Here is a 17179-nt window from a genome sequence, read left to right as displayed (position 1 = left end):
AAAAAAAGAAAAAGGAAAAAAAAAAAAGGCGAGTATTAAGAGAAATCAAACGCCTTGTTACGCAGAGGGGGAGCGAGAGCTCCTCGCACCAGCTGACGATGCTCGCTCCCCGAGCGGCAGCGCGGCTCCGGCAGATGCGCGGGTGCCTCTCGGCGCCCCCCCGCCGGCGCTCAGCCCCGGGGCTGCGGGGGAGGCCGGCCCCTGCGCGGGGAGGCAGGAGCCGCTGCCAGCCCCTCCCCGCCGCCGACCGGAGAAGAGATGCCCAAGTTTGCGGAGCGCGGGCGGCGGCGCGGAGCGCGGGGCGGCGGCGGGGCCGGAGCGCGGTGCTGCGGGCAGCGGGGGGGCCCCGGAGCCGCCCCCGGCCCGGCCCCGCGCTGAGCCCCGCCGGGCGGGCTCACGGCCGCCGCCGCCCCCCGGGCCGCTGCTCGCCTCGCAGAGATGCCCGGGACGGTGCTGCTGCTCTGCCTGGCCCTCGGGCCGGTCCTGCGCGCCAGGTGAGTCACCCCCCCAACACACACCCCCGCCGACCGGGACGCCCCCTCCCCGCCTCAGTTTACCCGTCGGGACAGTGGGAGGGGAGGGGGTTGGAGTGGCAGCGCCTCTCCCCACGCCGGCTCCAGCGGGGATTTGGGCACCCCCGTGCCCCCGGCTGTTCCTTCCAGCGGGTCCCGTCGCGGCAGCGCCGAGTGCCTGCGCGTCCTCTGCGCCCCGGGCTCCCCCTCCGCATGCCGGGATGGAGAGGACATCCCGTTCTCCACCGGCCATCACCCCGCTGGCTAATCCTGCCGGGGGCCGAGCCCCTGCCGGGGCTGCCCGGAGCAGGACCGGAGAGAGCTCGGCGCCTCCGGGGAGCTCCATCCATCACCAGCGCCTTTCCACGTGGAGCCGGGCTGGGTGGGAAGGAGCCCACCTCTCACTCCATGGCCTCGGGCCCCCGCAGGGCGTGCAGCCTGGCAGCGGGAGGGCACGGAGGGCTCCTGCCCTGCTCCACAGGTTGGCCGCAGGTCGCGGCTCTGGCTGCCGCGGGGAGCCCGAGGCCAGCCCGGTGCCCCGAGCCGGGCCGGGCAGGTGGCAGCGCTTTCCCAGGGCCAGCCGTTCGTAGCGCTTTTCTGTAAACAGCGGTGAAAGGGCCCACGCACAAGGGGGTTTCAAGTTTCTTTTTCCTTTTTTTTTTTTTTTTTTTTTTTACAATTCCTAGCCCTGCTGATGAGTTTAATGGCTAGATGGGGAAAGAACATGTTGTCAGCAGATTGTTACCCCCAGGGCTTGGGGGAAGAGGGATTTTACTGGCTGAAGCTAATTGGCAGAATAAGCCGCCTTAAAGCCGATCAAATCCCATTACAGATGCAGTGAGGGACGGGGAGCATGAATCCTGCTACTAATGGTCTGCTCTGCCAGTGCTTCCCGACCCCGGCGGTGGGCACAAAGTCCATCCCTGCCGTGGTCCGGCATGGCTTGCCCTTCCCAGGGTGGAGGAGCAAGAGCTGCCCCGCTGCTCGTGCCCTGACACCCAGCCTCTCCCGTGCCCCGGCACAAAACCCCTCGGGAGGAGATCCGTGCGGGTGCCAGGGGGCACTGGAGGGGTGATGGACCCGTGGTGGTCCCGGTTCCTGTGCCCCACCGTCCCTGCAGTGCATTGCCACGAGCCCTGCCTTTCGAGAGGATGGCTTGTGAGCTGCAACATCACACGGAGGAGCAATTAAATCATGCATTCACATACCCTTGAGCAGGAATGTTCACCCCATAGCTGGCCTGGCCTCTCTTCTGCCCGGTGCCTCAAGTCTGCCTCTGCCCTGAGCCCTGCTTTGCCAGGAGCAGTGGCTGTGGAGGTTGTGGGGGGTGGGCATGATGGAGTGGGAGAGGAGAAAAAGAGCAAGTTACATCAGGGTCTTGCTCTGCATTCACTGCATAAAAATGAACCTGGATGCAGTTGTGGAGGGTGAATCTCCTCTTCCCTCATGGTAGGTGCTGGGTTGGGGAGCTCTGTTCATGTGATCAGAGCTGTGTATGTGAGCTCTTCTGGTGCAAGCAGCAAGACCCTTCCCCTGGTGCTGGAGTGGGCTGGATGCTTTTTGCCAGGTGATTCAGGTCCCCCCAGCTGGTCCCGCCAGCACAGAGACTCATTCCCCAGCATTTCCCAGGGCACTGCCTCAGCTGGGACCAGGGCAGCCAACTCTGAACCCTGAGGGCAGGATCCCTGCACAGCACCACAGCAGATGCTGGGCTTGGCAGGTGGTTGAAGCTGTGCAGATTGGACCACTGGGGCTTCATGGAGTGTGTTGTCAGAGGTAGGAAGACATGTGAGAGGGGTAAGAGGCAGTTAGAGGCCCTGTCTTTAAATCCTCTGCCTGCTTCTAATTCAGAGTCATCTGCCTCAACACCCCTGTGCCTGCAGCCCTAGGAGGCATTGGGATGGGTGACTAGAAGGACACGTTAGAAGGACGTGATGTGGTAATTAGAATTGACCACGGTGCTTTTCAACCATGGGAAATGTTGTTCTTGCATTTTGCTGCTCTCTTTTCCTTGGGAGCAGGGAAGGCTTTCAGCTGTGTTTGCAGCAGGGCTGGACACAGCCCGGGGATCTGCATCTGCGCTGGGAGGCTCCTGCCTCAGGGCCACCACCAGCTCGTGAATAATTGCGGGTGTGCATCCCAGGCAAGCACCACCGGCTGCCCTGGCAGGCAAGGAGCAGAGGTGTCTTCAAGGGCTCGTGGCACATGTTGCTCTTGCCCTCCTCCTGCCAAGGGAACACCTTGCCAGACAGCTTGGGCGCTGGGGGAGGGAGCCAGCCAGCAGCTCTTCAGGTGACTTTCCCCAGCAGTGTGTTTGGAAGCCTCAGCCAAACAGGTGTCTGCTTGAGTAAAAGGGGATCAGGGAGCCGAGGCATGGCTCTGTCCTGCTGTAATGCCACGGCTTGCCCAGGGAGAATTGTCCAACCTCATCCATACATGTGAGCACATGCGAAAGGACACCTCCCTGCCGTGCCAGCCTCCTGCTCGGGGCACCAGCAGGAGCTGCCTTGGCCACAACTCCTCTGTCAAGACCAGGGATTTCCTCGTGATGCCCCCAGTTCTGCCCTGCTGTTACCCCCCTGCCCACACTGAGGCTGTGTCCCAGCCCCATGGCTCGGCTCTGAGGAGGGTGTTCTGACATCTCAACAAGCAGAGGTGAGGAAACACAGCTCTGCCTTTCCCCCTGGCTGCACAGAGACATATGAGAACTGGCTGTCCCCTGTCACCAAGCCAGTTGCTTTGTGCCTGGAGATGGAGCTGCCAGGCCAGCAAGTGTTCACGGCACGTTGGGGATCTCTGCAGGTCTGCAGTGTGACATTTCCATTAGCAGCTGGAGGGGGGATGCACATGTCACCTTAATGCCTCTCCTCTGCAATAGATCTTGGGCTCTTCCCTTCCCAGTTTAAAGTGGGGCCACCAAGAAGAGAGAACGGGGAGGAGACAGTGGCTTGCATAGGGTGGCACGAGAGTTGCACTCTTGACCAGCAAGGGTTGATGTGTGTCTGTGTGTGCACAGGCACTCAGAAAAAGCATATTTTCTCCAGTAAAAGCTGGCTTGCTTATGCTAAGATGGCTTAGTATGGTTTAGTCGACTAGGATTAGCTGCATTAGCAAAAAGCATATTTTTGGTAGTGTCCTTGCATCCGTAATAGGGATGTGACTCCCTGGAAATGCTACCCAAGCCTTGGGGTGTTAATCAGTGACACTAAATGTGGGGAAACCAGAAAACTGAGAGCAGGGTAAGCTCAGCCAGGGTTTGCTCAGCCCCCAAAAGGATGTTTCAAACTCTGCTGTGGCCTTACAGTTTCTCAGAGGACCAGGATTTTTGGCAGGGCAGGGGGATGCGCCAAGTTCAGTGCTGGCAGGTGACTTCAAGTAAGGTCAAGGGAACAGTGAGAAAATGCCTCGGTGTAGCTGTTCCCACTTTGCCGGAGGCAGCCTGCATCACCCAAAGCCCCGGCAGCTCGGAAAAGCAGCTCGGATTGCTGTCCCTCGCCCCGGGCTGCGCTGCGGGGACACATCCCTCTCTGTTTCTGTCAGGAGCGGGGCCAGCCCCCGATTTCAGCCTGTGCCGCTCTGGGCTGGGCTCGGGGTGCTCCCCGGTGCCTCCTGCAGCTGCCGGGTGCCGCAGGGCTCCCCGCTCGCCTCGGAGGCAGCGCCGCGGCGAGAGCGCGGCCAGAGCGCTGCTGGGCTGGGGAAGCGCATCCTGACAGCGCTGCTAAACACTCCCCAAGCATCGTTCCGAAGTGCAGCGCAGTCAGCCAGGGAACAATGAGCTGATGGAGCAACACCTAATGCGCGGCGGCAGGCGGCCAGCTGCGCGCAGCCCGGCCCTCGGCGGGGGACGCGTCCCGGAGCCGGAGATGCAAAGAGTTTTAAAAAGCGAGTTTTGTCTGGGGTTCTGAAAGAGGAGCGTCTGATAAATCGGCCGCAAGGTGTCAATTGAATGCTTTTTCGCCCCCTCCGAGCGCCTCGGCCGGGCTGTGCTCCGCAGGCGCTGGAGATGCGGACCCGCGGTGCCCGATTGCACCTCGGAGCTGCGAAGTGTCAGCTCCCGCTGCCAGACCCTCCCTGTCGCCGGAGCAGGTGACACTCTGACATGGCAGACGTCGAGGGGGCTGTGCCGGCAGCGGAGCATCCTCTCCCACATATGGCTGTGTCATTCCGGGGACAGCCTTGTGAATGAGCTGCCCGGAGCGGCGGCAGGTGGTTAGAATTTCCCGGGTGACCGTGTGGACCTAATCTAATTAGACGGTTTAGGAAAACTCCTTTAGGAAAAGGGAGGAGTGCCGAAGGTTTAGAGAGGGCAGGTTTGAAAGGCAGTGAGAGAAGCTGTTGCTAAGTGGATCGTGTCCGAAGGAGGATGGATACGAGCTTTCCTCGCCCGGCTTGGAACTGGGAGATGGGGAAGATGGGACATTTTTAACGGGAGCTCACGCCACAGGCTGGGGAGGAAGGGTTGGTGAGTGCAGGGAATGGATTGTGGCAGGTCTTGGCCTGGAGGCAGAGGAGTTTGCATAAGGCTTTAATTTCCAGGGATCTGTGCAGGGCAGATGGCTGGGTTCCAGGCATGCCAGACGTGCACGATGCCTGGTAGTGTTAGGACCTCTTTTCTCTGAAATTTACTGCAAATGCTTTGCTCCCCAAAAACACTGTTTTGTCACTGCCTCTCTCCTCAGAGGAAGCCTGCTTCAGGTGTCAGCAGCAGGCAGAGTAGTGGAGGTATTTGAGGTTAACAGGCAGCTCTGGCAGCAGGAGCTGCTGGGTGGGATGAGCAGGAAGGCAGGGAAAGCAGGGACTGGCTCCCACGCCTTGAGGATGAGCAGTGTGTCTCCAAAGGGAGCTAAGGAGGAGGTGGAGCACTCTATGCTAGTCTTCCCCCCTGGTGGCAAGGCCCCTGCATGTCTGGTGACCCTGAAGTGAGCAAAGGTGCCAGGTGAGCTGTGTCTTCTTAGCAGTGTGGCTGAGGGGACATCCCTGAGCTCCTCGTGCTCTGCCTTTTACCCGTGCTGCCTCCTCCTCCTTTGGTATCTCTGAAACACAGCTGTGCCCCTGCTCCCAGGCAGTGCCAGAGAGCTGCCACAGCCATGTCCCTGCCCTTTGTCTCTCCTCTCCAGGTGTGACAGCACAGAGGAATATGATTATGATTACCTCAGCATCAATAAAACCTGGGTCCTCACGCCCAAGGCACAGGAGACTGATGCCACGCAGATCCTCAACTCGCTGCTCAAGAACTATGACAACAAGCTGAGGCCTGACATTGGCAGTAAGTGTCCCCTGGAGCTCCCTGTGGCCTCGGGTGGTGACCTGGCCTCTCTGTGCCTTGTGTTTTCCATGCTTTGGTGCCCGCTGTAGTTGGGATTATTGCTGCCATAGGGCCATGCCCATCCCAGATGTTCCCCTTCTCTCCATCCCTCTGCAAATGCTCCTGGCCCTGGCTGATGGTACCTGTTTTCTTGTCTTTCCAGTCAAGCCCACGTTCATTGATGTGGATATCTACGTGAACAGCATCGGGCCCGTGTCTGTCATCCAGATGGTGAGTGCTCGCGTGCCTGGGGGTCCCGGCGCCCCCTCCCCACGGCAGGGCCTGCACGGGAGATAGAAAAGGTAGAAAACTCTCTGAAGCTGTGTGAAGGCAGATCTCAGAATAGAGCAATGCAAGAGTACAGATATGCAAGGGCAGGGAACAATAAGGCTGTGGTTTTGAGTGGTGTAGAGATAGGCCTTAGAAAAAATGGTAAGCAAGAAAAATATAAATTTAATAATGAAGCTTTATCCATTAAGCTACAACGAGCAAACATTGTTAGAGGCAAAGTGTGCGTGTAATTTTAATGATTGGCTTAAGCAAATGCTTGTAAGCTTTTAACATTACCCCTATTGGCTAGAAAGTTTTTACAAAGGCCTTGTAACCAAGAGAATTTTGGCTGCTGTTGTAATGGCATGAGCTCTCAACATCTTTCATGTCTCACCTTGTCCTGAGGCTGATGCTGAATAAAAAGCTCGAGGTTTGCCTACCTGCAGCCCCGTTATTGATAAATAAAGACCCAACAGGCCTGGCCCAGCACTGTGGCACTTGTGTCATGCTGGCCAGACGTGGTGTGAACTCAATGCTGGCTTGAGAAGAATTTTCCTCTCCTTTAGCAAGAGGTGCTCTGACCTGCTGGGAGCTGGAAAGACCTGAGCACCATCCTTGGTTAGAGGCAAGGTCCTCAAGCACCCTGGGTGAGCTCAGCAACCCTCCCATGCCTCAGGAGCGGGATGATGCTGCTCTTTGCTCTCTGCTGTCCAACACTTCTGCCTGGTGGCTTCGCCCTCTCCTCCCTGGGAAGTGTGTGGGCACCAGGGTACTTAGGGCAGGGTTGAACCAGGGCAGCATGTTTCCAGCAGGACTGAGAGAGGTAGCTGGAGACAGCAGTGAGAAACTTGGGTGCCCAGGCCTGGCCTGTGGTGCTGAGCAAGGGGAAAGCAGAGGTGCCTCTGGTCCAGCATCTCCACAGCACAGAACCTTAGAGAGATGCCACTAGCAGGATTTCTCCTCACGGCTCAGGACCCAGCTGCACCAAGAGAGCTGTGAAAACACTTAGCAGAGACACTCTTTGATCCAGAGAGCAACTGTTGACTATTTAATTTTCACAGGAAACTTTCATTATTATTATTTTCCCCGAGGAGTCATTTTTTTCCCCTTTTCTAGCAAGGAACAAATCTGACTGACTGTCAGGTTTTGAAAGACTTCTTCAGTCCACTGTGCAGTGACCTGGAGGGGACAAAGACAAGGGACAGCCAGGACAATTTGGCTTTTCTTATTTCTCTTGATGCAAAACACAGCAGGAACAAAACCAGTCCCCTTAAACTGGAAAAAACAAACAAAAAAACCCAAAAAAACCAAGTTCCTAGGATGGGCACCTTATTTTTAGTTTCCAAAGTACAAAATTTCCAGGGAACAAACCCCTCTGGGGATGGAGGGATGGTACAGTAGCTGTAGTACCAGTTCCACTCCGAGGAGCATTTTGAGGCAGCCCTTCTGGCCAGCCCCCACCGAGGACGTGCCCCCGAGCAGCTCCTGCTCACAGGCCACCAGATGGGCACCCAGCCCAATGAGGGCACCATCAGGAGGCCCAGCAGGGATGGCCTCCAGGCTCAAAATTTCCTTGCATTGTTCCAAGCGTGCCTGGTCTCGAGGAGAGGAACCACTGAGCTGTGTGGATGTCACCCCTGGCTGCCAGCACAAGCCCCTCCAGCCCTTGGGGTGTGTGGCCGTGAAGCCAAAGTGACACAAGAGCAGCAGTGCAGGGGCTGGGTGTGCTCACCCCTCCTGCAGGTACAGCACAAGCTGCCTGTTCCACCTGCTTTGAGCTGCCCAAGGATGTGCCAAGAAACCCACACAAAACCCAGAGCACACCCTCATCCTTCTCTTTCCCTCTCATCCGCTTCCATCACCCTTTTCCAGACCTGCTGGAAGCTCTGCTGCCCTCGCTGCCACGGGAGCACTGCAGAGCCATGCAGGTGGTAGCAGCAGAGAGTGGTTTCTAAAATCCAGTCTGCATCCAGAGTTCATCTTTCCTCCTAAACAGGGATACTGCTGCTAGGCTGGTTTCCTAAGAAACACAGCTTATGCCATGGTGATGGGGATGTGAGAACGTACGTACGTCCATCCCAGGCTTTCAGGATTTTGGATCTGCTGGGCTAACACCAGCCAAAAATGGCTGCAGGTACAGGAGCTTCAAGCACATTCAGTATCTCTGGTATTTTTGGGAAAACAAGATGCCAGGCAGTGACAACAGCCACCCCCACCAAGGGGAAAAGCTGTTGTGTGAACTCAGCCCTTACTAGAGACCAGGAAATCATGTGGAAGAGCTCAACCCATGTGTTTAGCTCTTTCTAAGAGTCAGCAGAAGCTTTTTCTCTTCATGAAACGGGGTTCCACAAGTGCACAGGACCCCTGGGGCAGCTGGCACTCGGAATTGTCAGCATCTGCAGGGCTGATGGGGAAACTGCTGCCATGGGGCTGATCCACCCATCTGCAGCCTTCCCACCTGAGGAAGGGATTGCTGTTTGTGTGGCCAGGAGCTGCTCAGGCAGGGAGGAAACTGCTCCGTGTGGACAATTTTAAGGGGTTTTGTGCCTTGGTGCTGCCAGTCCAGGGCTCCCTGCGGGGTCCCAGCAGTCCCCTGTCATCTTGAGACACCTCTGTAGGACCCCCCAAGCAGACTCTCTAGGGGCATCTCTCATTCATTGTTCCCTTGTTCCTTCTTAAGCGTGAACCTGTGATGCCCTTGAACTTTGACACCTTTGCCCATGAGATTAAGGTGATGTTAAAGGTACTGAGGGCAGCTAGACCCAGGTCTCACAGTCTCAGATTTCTGCTCTCTGTACCCTGTAGACTTCCCCCTGCTCATGGGAGAGGCTGCATCCTGCTACGTGGTCTCCTGAAACACGAGGAAAGGGCAGTGACAAAGCTGTCACAGTGTCACCTCCAGACTTGGCTGCTTTGCCCAGTTGTTTTGTGTTTGTTTGCTTTTCCATGCTGATGCAGTGAATTAAGTTGTTCTGTGGGTCGTGCCAGCCCCTGGCAGGCTGGCATCAAACATATGATAGATGGTATTTGCTGGGGACATGTCATTCCCACTCTGTCCCTGTTCTCCCAGCCTGAGACCCTCTGCCCTCTCCCAGCTGCCAGGCCCATCCCACGTGCCTCATCTTGCCTTCTTCCCATACACAACCTGAGGAAATGCACATTTCCAAGGAAAGGGAGCTAGAATTTGTCTCAGAGCTAGATCTCTCTTGAGCCCACGGTGACATTTCACTCTGCCACAGACAGAGAGGCTTGTGTAGGCTGGAAGGTCCACTGGAGGGGAAATGTCCCATTGATCTCTTTTAGGTGCATTGCCATGACAGCGCCTTACGTAAATATTTCTCTCTCACATAGACTGTGTAGAAGACAAAAAACCAAGTTCTGCTTTTAAGAGACACAGCAGCATCACTGTGGCTGTTAGCTTGGACCACTGTGGCCTATAAATCTGCAGCTGAGGGCTCCAGGATGGCCCGACATGCTGCTGGAGTAGAAGGCTCCAACTTCAGCAATCTGGTTTAAATACTGGTCTCCTGTGCTCCCCTGCTCATCCCCAAAGGGTTAATGGCTCACTGCTGTCTTCATCCTGCTGGTGCTCTGTCAGGGATTGGAAGCTGGCCCTGTGTAGCCACTGCCCAGCCTCCAAATGATAAATCATGTCAGGATACAAAACTGATTCCGGTCCTTAAAAATGAATAGGTGATTTGAAAATGCCCTGTGCTGGGTGTGAATTCTGCGTCTCCCTCATCAATCACTTGTCATAAATAACATTAACATTCAGGAGTCAGCAGAAGGTGGGCAGGTTTGGAGCGGGAAGAAATGTAAAGTGATTTCCTGATATCTTTTGTGCACCAGAATGGCAGTCTTGTTTCCCGGTTAGGTGGCTGAGCAGATTTTATTCTCTCTTCCCTGGGGAAAGGACCCTCTGTGCTCTCCAAACAAAATGTGGCAGTGACCAGAAACAGGGCTAGAAGATGGTTCAGTAAGAAGTGGGACAGGAGGAAAAGTGGGACCATCAGATCTCTTTATTCCAATCACTGCATGGACTGGGATTTCCTCCCCAAGCCCAAGAATCTGTGGGTGGGACTGGGGCTCTTGGCACTTCTCAGAGCAATGGGAAGCTGTGTTTACACCATCAGGGGAAGGATACACCGGGCCACGAGCCCCTCCAGAGCTCTGGCCACCACTGAGCCCTGGCCAGCAGCCCCTGGAGCCAAATGAGCTATCACCCATGGTGCTGCAGCTTTCCAAGCTGTGTGGTGGAGCTGCATGCCCACCTAGATTCCATTAACACAGCACTGAGGTGTCCCTGGCTTATCAGCAGCTCAGCCTGATGGAAAGACCCACCTCTATCCTCCAAGCATGTTTGTGGGAAGAGGTGCCAGGGAGGGCTGTGGCAGCGTGGAGCAAGGGAAGAGACTTTGGGTGCAAATTTTTCGCTGACTGGTTGTTTGCTGGAGGGATTTGCTCCTGGTTTTGTTTTGTAATGGCTTTATTGCTATAGATTATAGCTTTAACTGGTGTCAAGGGCACCTAGAGCTCTGGATCACCTTCCTTTAGGGATGCTTAACTCTCAGGAAATGATGCTGTAGAAGTAAAGCGGGTGCCAGCTATTGGGGCTGAGTGTCTTCCAGCCCTGAGGATGTCCCTGACGTGTCCATGAGGGACAGTATGGCTGAGAGGGGGAGAAGTGCTTCTGTTCTGAGCTCGGGGATGGAGCAAGTCTTGCCCAGAGTTTCTGGGCCAGAGCTGAATGTCCTTTTCTTCCTTTCTTACACAAAACTGGGAGTGAGGCTGGAGGAGCCAAAGACTGAGAGCATGAACACTGTGGTGGCCTCCTGGACAAGGTGAATGGAGACATTTCAGTCAGCCAGGGTTACCTGCTTCAGGTGTCTGGGATCAGAGGCACTGCAGTCAAGGGCTAGTTTGGGTGCTGATGTTTGCTATGTGTGAGGAGATGCCCTTGTGTGCCAAATTTTGTAGCAAAACAGAATGACAGCAGCTCTTCTGCTCCTCAATCTCATTACTTAATGATAATAAAGATGGAAAGAGTAAAACTGGCCTCTGTCATTCACCAGGGACCAGATTCTGCTGTCTCAGAAGTGCCTGTGATTTCCAGCAGGGTTTCTGAGCTCCTATCTCAATTGTTACAGCAAATTGTTTTCTTATCTCTGCCTGTGAGTGGGGGGCTGGAACCTGGAGAGGGTGATACATCCAAATACAAGTGTTGGCTACTCCCCCCTTGCCTCTCTAGGAAGGAGATGCTGCACGCTATTAAATTCATAATGCTCTGCTTGGCTACATTAGTTACCATGCAACACACTCACGAAATTGAGGGTGAAGAACATATTTTCCCACATCTGGAGTACTGCAGAAAGCGTTTAATAGATTTGCACGTAGGGTGCATTTGTGGAAACACTGTGAAAAAGGGGGAGGGAGAGAAGAGGGAAATGTTTATTCGTTATCAGCTGATGAATAATTAATTTACAAACATTGTCTTGTTAAATATAAATTAAATCCTCATTTGACACACTTTATAATTTAGAAGTATAAGCCCAGCATGAAGGAGGAGAAGTCCCCACTGACTCCTTTCATGTAAATCCCGAGGAGGCAGGGAGGGAGGCTTGGCTTTCGTAGTTAAAGCCGACAAGAGGTAGTGCTTAGGAAGGGGGATGATGTGACAGAGAGAGCTTGGGGACCTCGGGCACTTCATCTCTGCTCGTGGGGAGATGGCTGAGAGGGGCAGGGAGGCAGTGGGTGTCTGCAGAGCCCTTTTCCAAGGATTGCTGCTCCACACTCGGAGCTGCTGGCTCCCGGAGCGAAATCTGCGCCGATGCCGCCTTATCGGAGAGCGCAGCCAGGCAGGAGCTGCTTGTGAGCGGCTGAAACAGAGCCCCCCGAGAGGGGAGCAGGGCTCTACAGGAGCTAAGCCACCCTTGTGCAGAGCCCTGGGGCAGCTGGAGGCCAGGGAAACTGAGCCACATCCCAAAAAGTGCTGCGTTGGAAGGCAGCTCGTGTGAGCGTCCCGCTGCAAGGCTTGGGTTAATGCCTTCCGTTCTCTCCAAAAGATGGGGAAACCAAGACCAGTAATAATTGTCTGGCTCTGAGGAACACTTAAGTCTTGATTATACTTAGCTTTGGCTGCTTTGGAATAAGTAGGAAGGAAATGAATTGAAAATGGCACGCTGTTTAAAATGCTCGACTGTGTTCCTCTGGAGCACAAGATAAGCCTATAGGTAAAGGAAATTTGCTACCTCCCCCCTCCTTTCCTGATAATAATAGGTTCCAGCAGTTGCACAGCACTTCTCAACTGAAAGGACTTAAAAATCCTTCACAAATCATCTGTCTGGGAGGCAATAGCCCAGATGCACCCACTTTAGGGTGGATTGCAATGCCTAAAGCACACTGCAGTGCTCTGCCAAGGATTGCGGGCTCTCCTTGGCCTGCCCGCTGTGCAGCGAGAGTTGGTCATCAGCACAAATCCGGTGAGGTTCTGCAGGACACACTCATGGGCTAGCTGGGGTTTTGGCCCCTGATGTGTATCACAGACATTTCAAGTCTTGGGAAATGGGTAGGGTTCACTATCAGCCCCAGTGCTTTTTCTGCCTTGTTATTTTCCATGCCTGAGTGATGGCTCGGAGCTGCCGGTGCAGCACTTATTACATCTTCACAAATACTGGTGTGCTTGGAGAGTGCTCACATCTCCTGATTCCTGGGTGCTCAGGAGCAGGCACTGTCCCTCATGCTGGTGCTCACACAGCAGTGAGGCCAGGTTCAGGAAGGGCAGCAGCTTTCCTCAGGAGAAGTTTGTCTTTCCATATAAAACCCCCACCCCGAGGCCCCTGAGGAATGTCACCAACCACTTGTGACTTCTGGGACAAAGCATGGCCTGCAACAAGAGGTCTAATGAAATAAATAAGTTGCTCCCATCCTAAACGTATCCCAGGAGCTTCTGGAAGTGTTGAAGTTTGCTTCCAAAACAGAAAAGAGCTGATTTATTCACTATGAATAATTCAGCCAGCTCCTTTTATTATCCAGAACATACACTAATCCCCTCCAGATATTTTCTGTGAGACATCCATGTTGGTATTTTATTTACAGGCTGTGCAGAGAACTCAAGGAGTCTGTTATCAGGGAAGAGGAGTGAAAAGCTGGAGGTTTGCATCTGAAATTTGGAGCTAAATAAAACACGAAAATCTGGACAGTGGCCTCCTGGGGGCAGGAAAAGTGCTTTTCCTCGGGGACGTTTCTGGAGAGCAAAGCCCTAAAGTTAATTAACATCTGTGCTCGCAGCCTGGTGCTAAATGGGGAGTGTGGCTGTACTTAAAGGTTTCTTAAACTGCAGCATCAGTCCTGGCACACAGGTGCCTCTCGCAGCCCACGGCTCGGGCAGCCTCTGGCCCTCGGGCAACACGGGATAAATCAACATCCATAATGAAGTAATCGGCTCTCGTAAATTCCTTCACGGATCCCATTTCCGCCCTTCTGCTGGCAGGAATGACTCAATCCCTCATTCATTTTGTGCCAGCCTTTGGAGAAAACTCGCATTTCTTCAGCTGGGCTGAATGCAGAAGGGATTTGTTCGCCCTGAACCTTTGCAGGCAGCCTGGGAAGGATGCTCCAGTGGGTGCCTCCCAAGGAAACGCCGTGCTGGCTCTACCTGACCTGAGAGCATTAATTTCTCACTCTTATCCACAGAAAACCCTTCCTACAGCCTGGGGTCACAGCAGCTGCACCTGGTCCCACTTTCCAGAGGTTTCTGGAGCTTCCTGCTTGTTGAAGGGTCCCAGGGACACTTCCAGTGACCAGGGCAGCCTCCTTTGGGGACCCTTAGGGGGTCTGGCCCAGCCTGGAGTGATGCCTCTGCCCACCCTGGCTGCTGGCTCTCCGTTTGGCAGGGCACTGAAGCAGGTTTTGCCGTGATCCAGAGGCTGCAGTGCTGCACGGTGGGAATGCAGCTTTGCCCGCTGCATTGGTGGGGCTGCAGAGCAGGGCTGGTTCCATCCACAGGCACCCTGCAGATCCCCAGGCTGTGCTCAAGGACAGGGCAGGAGGCCTCTGTGCCATCCAGGCACTGATCTGTGCTCTGACCCTCATTAAATTGATTCTTCCAAGTCAAAGGGAGAGCGCTGCTGTGTCAAATTTGAAAGATATATAGACTCTGAGCTCTACCAATAGCTGTCACTCGCTGGGCTGAATTATTTTTAAGACAGAGTTGATTTATCTGAGCTGAAGGCTTTGGATGTCTCTGCAGGAGAGGATGGGGTGTTTCAGGTGTGTGAGAATAGAGTCAAAGAGATGATCAGAGGGCAGGGTTTGAGGTCAAGGTTTCTGGTCTAAGGCAAACAGCAGCATCATAGGAAGGATAGGCTCATTCTCCCCTCCCACTTGGGACAAATAGCCAGAATTCTTCAGCATTTCCAAGGAGAAATGGGTTCAGGGACAATCAAAACATTTACATTTAGTTTCATCAGATTGTTTTGATTTGCTCTTCATATGGTGATAAATCCTGTCCTGCGTAAGTAAAGCAAGAAAATGAGTATTTGGAAATAAACGTCAAAGTGAAGTGCATCAACTAGATAAGGGCAAAACGAAAGATTTTGTTCGCTTACTGAAGAAAAATAAGTTTTTGAATGAAATTATAAGGTTGAGGTAATTCATTTTAGGGTTTGACAATTTTAATTTATTTTGAGCAAAACTTTTTTTTTTTTTTTTTTCCCAGTAGAAATCAGTTCTATTTATTTCCTGCATTCCCAGATGAAACCATCCTACCATTTCCCTTAAAAGGCTGTTGTGAAATCTGCCTGCTATAAATGTGTCACAAAATGGAGACCATTTCTCAGAATTCAGTGGTTGTGGGTGACCACAATCAATATGCTTCAAGGACCTCTTCATGCCTCAGTGCTAGGGGTGGAATATTCCCATTATTGGATCCCATCTCCATGCACAGGAAGGGTTTAATTGCCCTTGGTACAAATTAGAAGTGAGAAGCCAGCATGAGCCTTCCTGGGTTTTTGTTTCTCCTCACATCCCCCCATGTCTCCACAGCCTGCCTTGGTGTCTCCGTGGCTCCAGCTCGGTGTCTGAGGTGGGATATGGTCAGTGAGCGGGCAGGGGGATGCTGCAGCCATTTCCCACTGCCCCACCAACTCCCAGCTTCTCAAAGCCCCAGAGGGCTCATGCTGGCTGCCTGGGGCACTGGGGGTGGGGGAATAAAGGGACGTGATGGCTGCGGACCCTGGCATAAGCCCTGTGTGTCTCCACGTGCAGAGAGCTTCGTGGTGAGGATCTGTGTGTTTGTTCCCTGACCTGCAGCTGGCCAGGAATGGCTCCATCTGATCAGCTTTGCTCAACAGGGGAATTGCAGGTGGTGGTAAAGGCTCCCCCCAGGCAGATGCCCGTGGGAGGTGTGAACCAAAACACTTGGGAGCGTGGGCAGGGGAACACCTTGTCTCCATGTGGCTGGGGAACAGGGGAGGTCAGAGCGGGGATTCTCCAAATGTTGGAAGCTTTGTTTCCGACAGTTCCCCTCAATCAGGTTCTCCCTCCCTCCAGATCTGCCACCTGTGATGCCTCCCACAGCAGACTGTGGCCTTTAGTCTGTCTCTCTCCTCCACAGACACCCAAAGCCACCTTAGTAGTGTTGGAAAGGCAAGGAGGGGAAGCAGAGCAGCAGGGTAGAGGAGTGGGGAAAACTTCAGGGAGTTGGGCTGGTTGTTCCTACAGCCATAGGGGTGGAGATAAAATGATAACTGAGTGATCTTCATTTGGTTCTTGAAAAGAAAAGCTGAAGGCAGCTGTAACATTCAAGATAAACCATTTCCTTCCATGATCTGGCATGTCCAGGGATTGCTGTTTCTCACATGAATCTGGACCTGATGAGAAGGCAAAATGGGCCCTGGTTCCTCTCTCTGGATCAGCAAGAGGAGGGATGAAAATACCTCGCTATTGCTGCTCTCACAAAATGCCAAAGCCAAGTCCAAGTGCTGGAATTTTGTAAGGAGCACTTAAAGATGTGCTGTCCAGCTCCTGGGAGCTTTGGACTAAGCCAAAGATCCCGAATTGTTTCGTTTCTTTCTGTGCATGATTCTGGGACATACAAGACCTGTCAGAGTATTTCTTAGACCACTGTGTAGAAAACAGAGCCTTTATCTCTTTCACCACTTCCCAAAGATGTTCTAAAGTCATTGAGGGGAACTGGGGAAGGTAAAGTGGTTGAGTCTCAAAGGAGGCACCTACAGTAGGCAGAGACTGTACAAAACTGCTGGGAGATGGTAAAAAAGGACAGGGAATATCGATCCCTCGTTTCTCAGGAGAGTTGCTTGCACCCACCAGGTGCTGTGGGAAGTGAGCAGCTCTCAGGAGCAGAGCTCAGCAGGTCCTGCTTGCCCAGGAGTGCTGACCTGACTGCCAGATGACCTCCCCACGTGGCCTGAAGTGTGGATATCTGCCTGGAGAGGAGAATCAGCTGGCCTGGTAACCCTTCTGCAGCTGCACTCCAGCTGCTTTGCCCTCCCAGGACCCAACAGGGCAGGCAGAGAGAAATTGTTCTTTTTCTGTAACCTGATTCGTTTCTCCCAGTTGCTTTCCACAGCCTGGTGCTCCCTTGAAATCTCATTAGGGCTGGGCTGTGATTGTGTGGTGGCTTGAGAAGAACTGCAAAAGGAAAAACAAAATGAGGCAGAGAAAAGGAATATCAAGGAACTGGCAGGGCAGGAAGAGAGAGGTGGTAAGCACAGCAAGGGGGCATGAGAGACAACATGAAACAGATTTCCTTGAAAGAGTTGGTGAAGCAGAGTACACTGTTCCCATCTTCATCTGGAGCCAGGAGAGAACAGGGTCAGGAGTGAGGATCTCTGCAGAGGGCACAATCTGCTCCCCTTTTGTGAAACCAGAACTTTCTCGGATGTTTTGAATGTCCTTTTTTTACCCCCAAGGGTGAGAATTAGACAGGGATTTATACAAGTGTTTTTTCTCCTGGCCAGTGCAGGTATTTCCATACCATGGGTGCTTTCTCAGAGCCAGTTCTGATCCTCCACCCTCTCTCTCCACGTGCTGCCAGCAAAGGTGGTTTGACAGAGCTCCAAGTGGTGCTTGT

The 17179-nt window shown here is 53.7% G+C and overlaps 1 protein-coding gene across 1 annotated transcript in view; it reads left to right on the top strand.

The window, feature by feature from the left end:
• Positions 1 to 399: 399 nt before the first annotated feature.
• LOC107203773 (gamma-aminobutyric acid type A receptor subunit epsilon) overlaps positions 400 to 17179 on the top strand; it is a 36189-nt gene continuing 19409 nt past the window's right edge. Inside the window, exons 1-3 of the mRNA XM_015626154.1 lie at positions 400 to 494; positions 5630 to 5778; positions 5981 to 6048. Coding sequence (XP_015481640.1) covers positions 439 to 494; positions 5630 to 5778; positions 5981 to 6048 — 273 coding nt within the window. The 5' untranslated portion in view covers positions 400 to 438. The remainder of the gene's footprint in view (positions 495 to 5629; positions 5779 to 5980; positions 6049 to 17179) is intronic.

This window comes from Parus major, chromosome 4A, assembly GCF_001522545.3.
Source record: "Parus major isolate Abel chromosome 4A, Parus_major1.1, whole genome shotgun sequence".
In the NCBI taxonomy this organism is placed as follows: domain Eukaryota; kingdom Metazoa; phylum Chordata; class Aves; order Passeriformes; family Paridae; genus Parus; species Parus major.
The sequence above is the reverse complement of the archived record's forward strand: the minus strand, read 5'-3'. Positions and strand labels throughout refer to the sequence as shown.